This window comes from Chamaea fasciata, unplaced genomic scaffold (assembly GCF_029207755.1).
Source record: "Chamaea fasciata isolate MVZ Bird 193981 ecotype frontalis unplaced genomic scaffold, bChaFas1.0.hap1 SCAF_8, whole genome shotgun sequence".
Classification (NCBI taxonomy): Eukaryota; Metazoa; Chordata; class Aves; order Passeriformes; family Sylviidae; genus Chamaea; species Chamaea fasciata.
Genome location: NW_027094093.1, coordinates 20,911,238 through 20,923,790, shown reverse-complemented (window position 1 = coordinate 20,923,790; position 12,553 = coordinate 20,911,238). Strand labels below are relative to the sequence as shown.

At 34.1% G+C, this 12,553-nt stretch overlaps 1 protein-coding gene across 4 annotated transcripts in view; it reads left to right on the top strand.

Moving 5' to 3' along the window:
• SCN2A (sodium voltage-gated channel alpha subunit 2) overlaps positions 1–12,553 on the top strand; it is a 57,433-nt gene that overhangs the window by 37,602 nt on the left and 7,278 nt on the right. For all 4 annotated transcript variants that reach the window (XM_066190027.1, XM_066190025.1, XM_066190028.1 and 1 more), the window contains exons 18-22: positions 3,185–3,305; positions 3,669–3,823; positions 4,998–5,171; positions 7,226–7,348; positions 12,131–12,412. In XM_066190027.1, coding sequence (XP_066046124.1) covers positions 3,185–3,305; positions 3,669–3,823; positions 4,998–5,171; positions 7,226–7,348; positions 12,131–12,412 — 855 coding nt within the window. The remainder of the gene's footprint in view (positions 1–3,184; positions 3,306–3,668; positions 3,824–4,997; positions 5,172–7,225; positions 7,349–12,130; positions 12,413–12,553) is intronic.

Below are 12,553 nucleotides of genomic sequence, written 5' to 3'. Positions count from 1 at the left end.
CCTAAATCCAGTTTTTGTAATGCTGGTAAGCAGAGAGAAATTTACCAGGTGCAAAGGTAACTTTCAGATATGTTTAGGGAAAAAACTGGGATATATGCTACATTCATAACATATCAGGGTCTGCGGCCAGCTGGATTCCATCTGTGTGAACACTGGCAAACCACAGTAAGTGCTAGAAAAAGTCTTCCTATGTATTAAGGCGTGGACAAACATAATAGCAATAACATGGTCCATTCTCAGGTCATGTTGTGTTGCATACATAGAAATCTGTACAAAGTCCCTGGGTCAGTTGCTTTATACCAGAGCATAAGTTTGCTGTGGAAATACGTAAATGTTACTGAAGAGTTTTCCTACCATACTGAATTTAATTGATTCGATAAAATCTTGAGATGTTGTTTCATGAAATCTTCCTAGTTGTTTATAATGCATACTAAATTTTATAAATTTTGTACATCATGCCATACAATAACTTCAATGTTAAAAAAAAGAAAGAAGAATTTAAAAAGAAATTATACTGTTGAAAATTTCTATTTTTTGTTCGTTCCCAAATGATGCTGAATTCTTGCAGACTGAATTTATTGAATAATTTTTATTATATTCTTCTTTAAATACTGATTTGGTTATGGCCAAAATTCAGGTGTAACAGAGCAGCATGCTAAGGAAATATTCTGTTACATCGACAGAAGAATAACTGAGTTCTCAGTGGGCTAAGGCGTTTAATTGTTGCATTTCAAGCATCAGCTGCTGTTGATTCAATTTAGGATTTTTCTGTTCAGTTTAACCCCTGTGATTATTGTTACATCTCTGTAAATGAAACATACCAGATTTTTAGTGAGAAGAGACTTGAAAGATACATCTCAGCCTACATAGTGCCCCACATAAATAAAGTTGTCTTTTAGATGTTCCTGATAATTGACAGTTCTGTTGATTTTTTTTTTACCTTTCTATCTGATATTTGTGATCTCTCCTTATGTCTAATCTATATCTAATCCTTTTATCTAATCATCTATATCTAATCTTCCGTGTTGAGTTAACTGTTAGTCTTAAGCAGTTTTAGGGATAGGAATTCATTACCCTTTTGTGCTTATTAAACTAACTGTATAATATCTGAGTCACTGAACTCTTCATTTTCCTGTAAAAGAATGGACAGTAGGTCTTTCAAACTTACGGTTCAGCCAGTTCATAATTTTTGTTTGCTCTGCTACTACTACAGCATTCTGCTAGAAATGCTCTCCAGATTGGAATGATGCAAGCAACATTTTAAGAAAACACTATGTAATAAAACCAGTCACTTCTCAGTTTAAAAATTACTTACTGTATTGTATTAATAAATGGTAATTTTAAACATCATATATAATTTTTTTGGAATGTACCTTGCATTTATGGTATTTCTGACCTTTCCTCAAACTGATGATTGACTTCCACTGATGTTTAAATGCTATGGTCCTTGAGGACTACAGTATTTATCCCATACTTTCCAGTTTCTCCATTTTAGAGGCAGTATTCCACAATGACAAAACTGCCATGCATTATCTATAATTCAAACATATTGAAATGTGAAATTTGTCAGTAATAATCTGCAGAAAAATGTGCATTCGTCTCTTTGTACATTGGACCTGACCTGAATAGATGTTAAAACTCATGCAGAAATATGAGACATGAATGTCTTAGCTGGGATTTTCAAAAAAGCATAGATGAAATGGGTGTGTAGATATCACTGAAACTAGGTGCATAATACACCCTCCAATAGATGTTTCCATTTGTTCGGCCTTCCTCTGGAATGTGCTCTATAGTGAACCATGGTACACAAAAATCAAAGTAAAACTTATGTCAGAATCACAACACAATATGTTGCCAGTGTGATTCAATAGAATCAGAATGAGGGGAAAAGGAATGAATCTTTTTTTTTCTGTTTTTTCTGTTTGAAGAACATACTGAATATTTGTTGCTATGTAAAATTCCATTAATGTCTCGAGTTACTTTTTGTATCCACGAATAGACGAATACTGTTTACATTTCCTTTACAAAACTGTATAGAATTTGAAGCTACTGAGAAATGTTTTAAAGGAATAATGCCTCTAACTTCAGTAAAAATATATATCTTTAATATTATCATAGAACATCTCTGTCTAATATTAATTTCCTATAGACTCTATTCTAAATCTGCTTACATCATTCCCTTTATAAGAATAGCTACTTATCAATGCAGCCATTTAACTGATGTTATACTCCATATAGTGATAACATTAGAAGAGTCATAGAATGCTGTAATCAAACTACTTTTACTTATTATAGTACTCATATTTGTCTGTTGCCAACATCATATGATGGTGTGAAAGAATATTTTTTAAGGTTTGGATTATAATATTGCTATGATTTATTGGTGCAGTATTATTTTATTACCATATTGTTTTAAAAGCATTTGTTTTCAGTTTAGTCTTTAAATTTTTTTTGGCCTTTTATAGTCATTGGACATCTATGTGTACTGTACCAAAGTAATAAGTAGTTTCAAAATGCACAATAAATTCAGAAAATGCATTGGCAAGTGAGTATGCAAAATATCAGCTACTGCTCCTAAAGAAATGTGCTGCTCATATGGAAATAAAGATAATTAAATTATCCTATAAAATTCATAACATGTGTTTTCATGTCAATAATGGAAAAATTATATTCAAACTTTTTTAGATTTAGCTTTTTACAGACTTGATAGAATAATATTTACTTGAGACATGAAAATACATCTGTGCAGCTTGCTGTTGGTTTGGTCATGATGTTGGAAATTTATTTGTATTACCACATGCTATCTAAAGTGTAACCTAAAATGCAGCCACATGATTGGAATAATTAAACAGTACCAAATGTGGAAAGTACCCATTCTTAGGCTACTGAAATTTCACTTCAAAATTCTCATGTGTGGCTCAGGATAATACTCTAGTAATTTCTGCAATCCCTTGTATGAAAATATCGAAGTATTTTCAATAGGGAAAATGCACATTATGTAGTTTCTAATCTTGTGACCTCACCTGTAGTAGAGCAATTTGGCATTATAGATTGTAGATAAAAAGTTCTTTTAGTATCACAGCACCGAATACATTCAAAATATTTTGATATTCATTTCCAACATTAATTTCTCTTCAAAATAATAAAACTAGAAAAAAATAATTGTGTGGGGTTTTGTTCACAGAAATTGAATGCATCCAGTTCATCAGAAGGCAGCACAGTTGATATTGGACTACCTCCAGAAGGTGAACAGCCAGAAGCAGAACCTGAAGAAGTTCTAGAGCCAGAAGCTTGTTTTACAGAAGGTAGGCAAAGCAAAATAAAGGCAAGATAAATAGACGTAATCGTATTGACTTTGGCGGGATTCTCTTTTTATTCAAAATCAAAAGAAGTTTAGTGATTGTAGTTGTAATGTCTGTTTGTATTAGTAATTCTTTCATAGTTGCTGTCATAGATTTACTGTTCTCCTGTGTTTTCTCTCTCTCTCTTTGGAAGGTATTGAAAAATATACAGACCTTGAAATTCAAATACTAAACAAAAATGCTCAAAGAGGAATTATATGGATCTAATGCAGTAGCACTGAAATAAGTCAAATGATTGCCATTCATTGTGATTCCTAACTAATATTTACTATATTCTGACATCTCAAAATTTATTACCACATTTAGGGTGTGTACGGAGATTCAAATGCTGTCAAGTCAGTGTAGAAGAAGGAAAGGGGAAAATCTGGTGGAATCTTAGGAAAACCTGCTACAAGATTGTTGAACACAACTGGTTTGAGACCTTCATAGTCTTCATGATTCTTCTCAGCAGCGGTGCTCTGGTAAATTAAGTGTGGAACTATTGTGACTATTGTGACTATTGTGATTTTAAATAGCAAGCATTTAAAGTTACAGTTAATCACATAGCAGCAGGCAACAAATTAGAATTTCATATCCAATTAATGAATGTTCTAATATAAACATATATCTGCATGTATTTGGCATATATTGTAGGACATGTAAGAATTTACTTGTGAGCTGTGAAACAAATTGTTTGGCAAGTTCAAAATGTAGTGTTAATGGAAATAAGAAATTAGCTTTATCAGACTGGTGTTCACATGTCTTTATATTGATGATGATAATAGCTTTTTTTTAATACACTTTTAAATAAAAACACATTTGAGCTATGAACTTATCAGCAGCAACTCGAATTGTCAAACTGAGGAGGAAGGTGCCAACAGAATTCCATCAGATATTTTACAGATTGGTGTTAAATCAGGTGCACTGAGTAGGTATCGAAGTAATTAGTTTCTCATAGCAGGGGCAGAATATAATATTCTTGCTGCACTTGGCTCAATGCAGTGATTCACTGTCAGTGTATGCATTTTCTTTTGACAAGGCAGTTTTCTCTATTTAGGATTGCTTTGTGGATTAGTGTGCTTAGTTTGGTTCCAATTATTCCTCAAAAATACTGTATCACAGAGTAATTTTTAAATCTCTCTGCAGGGCTGTTCCTCTCATTCCACTCTTCTCTGCCTGCAATTTCCCCTGTGCAATATTTTCTTTTTCCTTCTTAAATATATTGTCACAGAGGTATTACCATTCCTGATTGGCTTGGCCTTGGCCAGTGGTGAGTCTGTCCTGGAGCCACCTGGCATTGGCTCTGCTGAACGTGGAGGAAGCTTCTAGGAGCTTCCCACAGAAGCCACAGCTCTAGCTCCCCCCACTACCAAAACCTGGCCACACAAACAGTATCCATGGAAACAAAACCAAGTTTCAGGATTGGTCTTACAGTAAGTTTTGTGTATCGCTGTTCAGCTCATCTGAAAGATTAATATTGTTTGGACACAGCTTTGTGAAAAGTATTAAGTGAAAGCCAAAGTTATACTTGAGGGAAAGATACATGCCTTATCATCATGTATATTTTTTCAATTCAATTTTTTTTCCTGGCCATTCCTGTATGACACTGCAAATTGTGAAGACATTTAATTGTATCTTCAAAACTCTTTTTCACAGGCATTTGAAGATATCTATATAGAGCAACGTAAAACTATCAAGACCATGCTGGAATATGCTGACAAAGTTTTCACCTATATCTTCATTCTGGAAATGCTTTTAAAATGGGTTGCTTATGGCTTTCAAACCTATTTCACTAATGCATGGTGCTGGCTGGACTTCCTGATTGTTGATGTACGTATTCTTTTTCATGTTCTGTATGACAGGCTTTAAAAATTAGAATATTATGTTTTCAGGATAAGATTTCTGTTCTATTCAACAAAAACTCTATTTTAACTGTGATGGTAGGGTTTCTTGTTCTGTTCAGAATGAAAAAAAAATTTATATATTTATTTCTCTAGAGATGTTTTGTTGAAATTCTCTACTTTTATGAAGTTGTAATTCTTTCTTGAAATGATGCTTTTTACTATCTTTTTTTTGGTGGTATAGAAAAGATGCCGCTCATCCTCTTCAGTTTTTAGGGTTTTTTTGTATATGGAAGCAATTTCTCAGACTGTTTCTAATATTCTAATCAATTACTGTAAGTGTCCTGTCACTTACCTTGTGCAGTATGAAAGGAAAATACTGCTAGGAATTTTCAGTTCCATTGTGCTATTCAGTACCCTTGCACTTTTCACTATATCATGGGGGTTACCTCAAAGAGACACTTCAGAGAACCATAGATGAGCCCCCTTAGAATGGGTTCACACATGATTTTCCAAAGGCTGCACTACCACTGTCTGAAACAGACTAGTGACAAATGCATTGTAATTTCAAGTCTACATGCTCAACAATGTGTGTAAAGTACTGGGTAGCATAAATGGAAGACTACAGATCTTTGACCATGTAGCAGATATTCATTTCCCTTCCATCCCCAATAGCCTGACTTACCTCTGTTTGTGTTAATAGGCATCTCTCAGTTCCACAGATGTAATTCCCATGGAATGCAAGTTAAGAATATGTTTCAAACCACTTATTTGTACAATACCAAAAGCACCAGAATTCTACAGAAATTGCTAAATATCTCCCTAAAACTACAATGATAGATCATGAGGCTGGAAAACACTGTACCTTGTAAATCCAGACCACCATCGCAAATCCTCTGATAAGACATGATTATATACTCATATAATATTTTATGATTGAGTCTGTGCCTTTGTGGAACATGTATTGGCTCATCATCCCATGTGTAAATTACTAGTAGAGCTTGTATTTCTCAACAAATATTTAATTCTTGTTTGATAATCTGTGGTTTGGTTACTTCTGTGACCCTTATAAATAGCTTTATTCAATGTCAACCCATGTCAACCTTACCTTGGTGCAATTTTAAAAAAAAAAAATTAATATCTGAAACATTCTTTTTAATCTTTAGTCAGGGGATTGAAATAGAAAAACAAAAAGAACAATTTGGACATGAAGGAATTGAGAGAATAGGAAGGATGGAAGGGAAGGGCATTAAATGGTTGGAAATAGAAGGTGATTTGTTTGATTTTTGATTTATTAGGGCCACTCCTTCCAAACGGCTATTAGAAATACATTTCCAAGGATTATTGATGAAAGATAATTGTATTATTTATTTTACAGCTATTCTAGTTTATTTACTCATCTGCCTGCAGACCAGACCAGCGTTATGCAAGCCAGAATTGATGAAGTGGTTAAAGGAGTCACAGGGAATGTAATGAAGTGTGGAAATGCCTAACAGTGAAGCTTCTACCATTTTCTAACAAACAGTTGGTTCTCAGTCTTGATTAGTCTGGTTAAAAATGAACAGCACTGGTAGCTATGGCTGTTGAATAAGATTTTTCTGGACACTAGAAAGTTACATTTGACCAAAAGCAAGGTCTGGATGTGGTTTTTGAGAGCTTTTACTTTCTCAACAAGTTCTGAAGATACCATGGGAAGTCCTGACCTAAATTGTCCATTCCAATTCACCCAGCTTTTGGGTGTTTTGTTTTTGCATGTGACTTCATTTTTCTTTAAATTCCACCAAATGTTGACTGGTTTATGTGAATATAGAAGGCAATTTTTTATACCATTCTACCAACATGATTTCATCAACAGGTACCTAGAATATACTTTTATTCTACTTTGTCTGACATAAAAAATTTTCTGCATTGTAGAGGGTTTCCTGGAGAAAGAGGTCCAGCCTTGAATCTTCTTGAGAAGTTCAGGGCACACATCATTCCCACCATATGTATCGGAAGGATATAAAGATGAATGAGCAATATTGCCTTTCTGTTTTTGTGTAGGTCTCTTTGGTTAGCTTAACAGCTAATGCCTTGGGCTACTCAGAACTTGGTGCGATTAAATCCCTTAGGACACTAAGAGCTTTGAGACCTCTGAGAGCCTTGTCGCGATTTGAAGGGATGAGGGTAAGACAACGTGAAAGAATCTGAAATAATGCATGCATCCACGGAAACAATGCATGCAGAATAATCAACGACCAATCCATGCAGAAATGCTACACTACCATCCTATATATTTCACATTTATCACTAACATATAAGCAAAAGGCTTCACTGCTTATATGAATTCATGTGTTATTGCACATATTGTTATACTTAATGAGGGTCCTTCGCCTTTCACCATTTTTCATACTTTCACGAAAGGCTCAAGGATTTATCAACTGCATGGATCTATGCAATATTACTGAATTTATCCTACACAAACGCATCTTGCTATAGTCAGAAGAGTTTAAAAATAAGTCAAATACTTCCTCTTAAAAGAGTGTGCACATACACCCATGTATGCATGCACATGTGTATTTTGTACCAGTTTAGACTATCATACATAGTTTCTATCTTTTAACATAATATTCTGTATATATAAATTGGGAATGTCTTCTAGAACGAAAAGTTTTGTAATTAATTTGTATGTTAAGAAGTAAATTTGCACTATTAAAATATCTTCTCTCTTTCATATTAGAACCATGACATTCCATTTGAGAAAACTTTTCTAGCATATCAGAGATCAAGCTGGTTTTATGATTTCTGGTTGCTTACTGCTTTCCATATTGATTGTAAAATGTTGATTATAATCTATAAAGCACTAAGCCTGAAAACATGTTAGACTTTTGCTGGTATATTTGAGAAGTCACTGTCTTCCGCTGTTTGTTATCACTGTATAGTTTCCACAGCTGAGACCCTCAGCTGCCCAGCAGGGCATATTCAGTCCGTCTCAGTGCAAAGTCAAAGTGATTGGTTTGAATCACTTCTTTAGTGCACTGAAATGGACAAAGACCATGATGTACTCTGCTATGACTCCAAAGCTCTAGAAATGTTTCTCTCAGAGGTAGGAGTGAGAAACCAGATCTGGTCGATATTTCTAGCTCCAGCCACAGGAAGATATCTGGCTTACACCTTCAGGGTCCCTCTGTCTCTCTTGGACATACTGCCATAGTGGGCATCAGCAGATGCACCTGAACTGGAACCCTACTGCCATGACTAAAAGGGATCCTTGTGTGAGCTCCCTCCTGCAATCACTATTCTTTGGCACCCCAGGTGATAAGCTGATTAGCTAATTTGTAAGTCAACTACAAATTGGTAAGCTTCTGAAGAAAATGTCATGCCTCTGTGTGTGGAAAGTAAGAGAAGACTTCAACCAAAAAGGAAACGGGTTTTGATGAAATATCATAAATTCAAACAGGAAATAGCATTTTTTGCCTCCAAAAAACTTATGGACCTTTACTAAAGCAAATTTGAAAATTTGTGATATTTTTATCAGAGGTAAGGCCTGTCTAAAGCATCGGTATTATCTCACTAAAACCACTTTTGGGGTTTTTTTTTAATGGCAATGATTAGCAAAACAAAAACCCAAAATAAAAATATTTCAAATAATTTTATATAAATTTATTTAAGTGGCAATTTATTGTTGCAAGGAAAAAAACCAATAACCTTGTCATGAAGGTTTATGGGTTATTGTTAATCCCATGACTTCCATGTTGGTGTAAACTTCCCCTGCAGATTTGATCCTGATCTTCCAGCTGTATCTCTTTGTACAATACCCAGTTGAGGAGAAGATTTGTAAGTTTAGCAAAAAATACAATAAAAGTAGTAGATGAAGTTAGATTTGTTAAGGCTAGAAATGTGACCTATAATTTCATTAGTTAGGCAATTAACCATTGAAATATTCCAATGGATGTAATGAATTTTGCCTTATTGGAAGTAATTAATTCCAAGTTTAGTACCTTTAAAGATACAGTTGCTCAAGTTGATGAAGAGATTAGTATGAGAACATTTTAAGGTCTGATACATGAAAACTCAAGATGTGTGTTCATAACATAATCATTCCATTGGTGTTTATCATGTATGAGCTGAATATGTGACAATACAGTACAATGCATATATTTGCATAGACACTTAAATTTACTTCCATTGAGCATTATACTTCCCGTATACAAGCAGGAAATTCTGTTCAATACATATAAAATTTTAAACTCACTGTACTTATCTCTAGGACTTGGACTTGTGCCCACTCAAACTAGTAATTAATAGTTTGAAAAGAGAAATTGCCCCTATGAAAAACATGAATTTTTTCCCAGCATCTTTCCACCACTGTTACTGCTAGGAAAGTTATACTTTATTTGCATTTGGTACTTCATTAAATTAGCCTGTGGGAATATAACTAATCAGTCTATGCTCTTTCCCAAGCAGTATCACTCACTGCTATATGGTGCTAGGCACTAATACCTTTTTCTTTCAGCTAGAAAACAAGACGTTTGATTTCGTTCTTATGCTTCCCCTGCTTTCATCTGCTGTCAGGTCTAGCCTCCTTTTCTCAAACCCTTACTACCAGTGGAAGCTGGAAGATGTCGGGATCAGTGTTTTCAGTGATGCTCAACCATATGTTTTGAGTGGCTTCAAATGATTCGTATCACAAGCTGGTTCTCTATAGCTGCAGGACTCAGACTGATACCAGAGAAAGTAGGTCAGCTGTAGAAATCCAGCAATTAAAGAAAGAACATGACTGGACCTGCAGCTGCAGCAGAAAGAGGAACAAAATTCTTGGGTGTGCTGAGACTGAAAGCTCGAGGACAAATATTTTCACTTCATTAACTATCCCTTCATATCTCAAGAATCATTCCTGATGGATGATATTATTACATTTAAGAAATCTACTTGTAATTTTGAGTAGAAGAATTGAGATAACTTTCAATTAAAAAAAAACCTATATATTGGTAAAAAATATATTTAAAAATATTCCCGAATTGGGAAAAAATGATCTTGCCATTTATTACTCCAGTCAAATTGCTGTAAAAATAAGTGAGTTCATGGTCTTCCAAGTTAAACTAATTCAGCATTTTAATTAGGCTTTTCATTTGCTTAGGTTAAACAAAGTCTTATGGCCTTCCACAGTCATGTGGTTCACAGTGCTGAGTACAAGCTTGTCAACGTAAGACAGCGTTGTTGAAATAGTCAGAAGAGATTTATCCAGCAGTTAGGGAATCCTCTGTACCCAGGTGCTGACTTACAAAATTCTATACTACTTTTGCTTATTAATTTATAATAGGTACTAGTAAGGGGATTTTTAGTATGATTAAGAAAATATTCTGATATGTTTTAAATTTCCCGACTAGAAATAACCACTTACTATAACACTTGATTTACAATATGTGGAAACAAAAGGTACAAACAAACAAAAAAGCATGGAAGATTTGGACTTCATGCATTATTCTGTGCTTTTATAGAGTCACGGAGTAGTTTACATTGAAAGAAACTTCATTTGATCCTGTTCCTAAATTTAAATATAACAATTTCACTGAAGTCCTGTAGGGTCTCAAATGTTGTCCAAAGTATGCATCACCCAAAAGAGGTAGTGTTTTGGCAGGAATGGGGCCCTGAAAGTAAAACAGGAATTCCTCCTCTCCTTCAGCCAAATTCTGCTTTATAGTACACATGATGGTGGTTCATAACCTATCTGATATTCAAAGGGTTTATTTTCTGTTCTGTAAAAGGGCAAGGAATGAAAGTCTGTCTACTGGATGACTAATTTTATAATCCATTGATTCTGTGGATGGTATTAGTTGCAAATATAACTGTAATGCCAAAATACTTCATAGACCTTCATTACATATTTGTATTTCAAACAGAAACAATAAGTTTATTATGATAGAGAATCTACCCTAGTACTTACATCATATAAACTAAATTAGTTATAAAAAAAGCCCATCAAAATAATAGCTAGTGTTTTGCATTAAAAAAAAAAAGGCAAACTTCACTAAGTTTTAAGGATCAGATGCAGTTGTTTTGGCAAAGTTGGCTGCAGTGCTCTATACTTAACAAATTTTAGAGTCTTAGAGTTATTTGTAGAGAGATTTAAAATAGGAATTAACTAATTTAGCATCATTGATTCCATCATTAAATTAATAATTCTCATTCATAATGGACCTACTTTCTCCCAAATTTTGTTTTCCTTAGTGTTTTATTTTCATTCTGGCATGTTTTTAATCATTGCTCATCGTCACACATTAACTCATTTTCACATTTTTCTTTCCTGAAGCCTGATATTTCCCAAAATTCAGTTGGGAATTAAATCAAGTCTCTTTTTCAAGTTTTATTTGCCAGTTGTCTGAATGCCAACAGCTCTGGTGTGTTCAGATACTTAGTAGCTTTCCTGGTTTGAACATTTCTACTTTTCTGATTCTATATGTAAACATCCAAAGGAACATGCTTACATCATTGAGTTTTATTTTTAAAAAGACTCAAAGTTCATTTCAATTAGAAATTTGCTCTGTTATAGCTTTGAACTTACATGGATTTGTTTATCCAGTAAACATGTAACATTAAAATTTTGGTTTGTTTGATTCAATCAGTGATTTTAATTATTATGGTTTTGCAGACATACATTAAGTAAATATTCTAAAAAGCACGGATAAATACTTCTTTTTCCCTATTTTTTTAAAAACTGGTTCTTATTTTACCCATTATTTAAAGCTACCATTTGCTACTATTTGTATTTTTTCCTTCTAATTAAGTTTGGCATTTTATCTTTTCTCTATACTGCTTTTCTGACTTGTTATTCTCAAAAACTGAAGTATAACACAGGTATTAGAATTATAATAGCATGTTACATTTGACAGGGGCTGATGAAGCATTTGTAAGATTGTGGTGCCTATGCTCTTACAGTGTCTCTCTTTGGTTTCATTTGTACTCCAGGTTGTGGTGAATGCCCTGTTAGGAGCAATTCCATCTATTATGAATGTGCTTCTTGTTTGCCTTATATTCTGGCTGATATTTAGTATCATGGGCGTAAATCTATTTGCTGGAAAGTTTTACTACTGTGTTAACACTACAACCGATGAGAGATTTGATATCAGCCAAATTAACAACTTCAGTCAATGTGAGGAGCTCATACAAAACAATGAAACTGCCCGGTGGAAGAATGTGAAGGTTAACTTTGACAACGTAGGCCTTGGTTACCTTTCTCTGCTCCAAGTGGTAAGTCACCTATTCCCTTAATTTCTATTTCTATAACTCTGTTGTTTACTTGTAGCAGTAAAAAGGTTTGGGTTTTGGGTTTTTTTGGGTTTTTTATTTAGAAATTTTGTCTCTCAGTTCTTGGCTTGAATTATGAAGTGT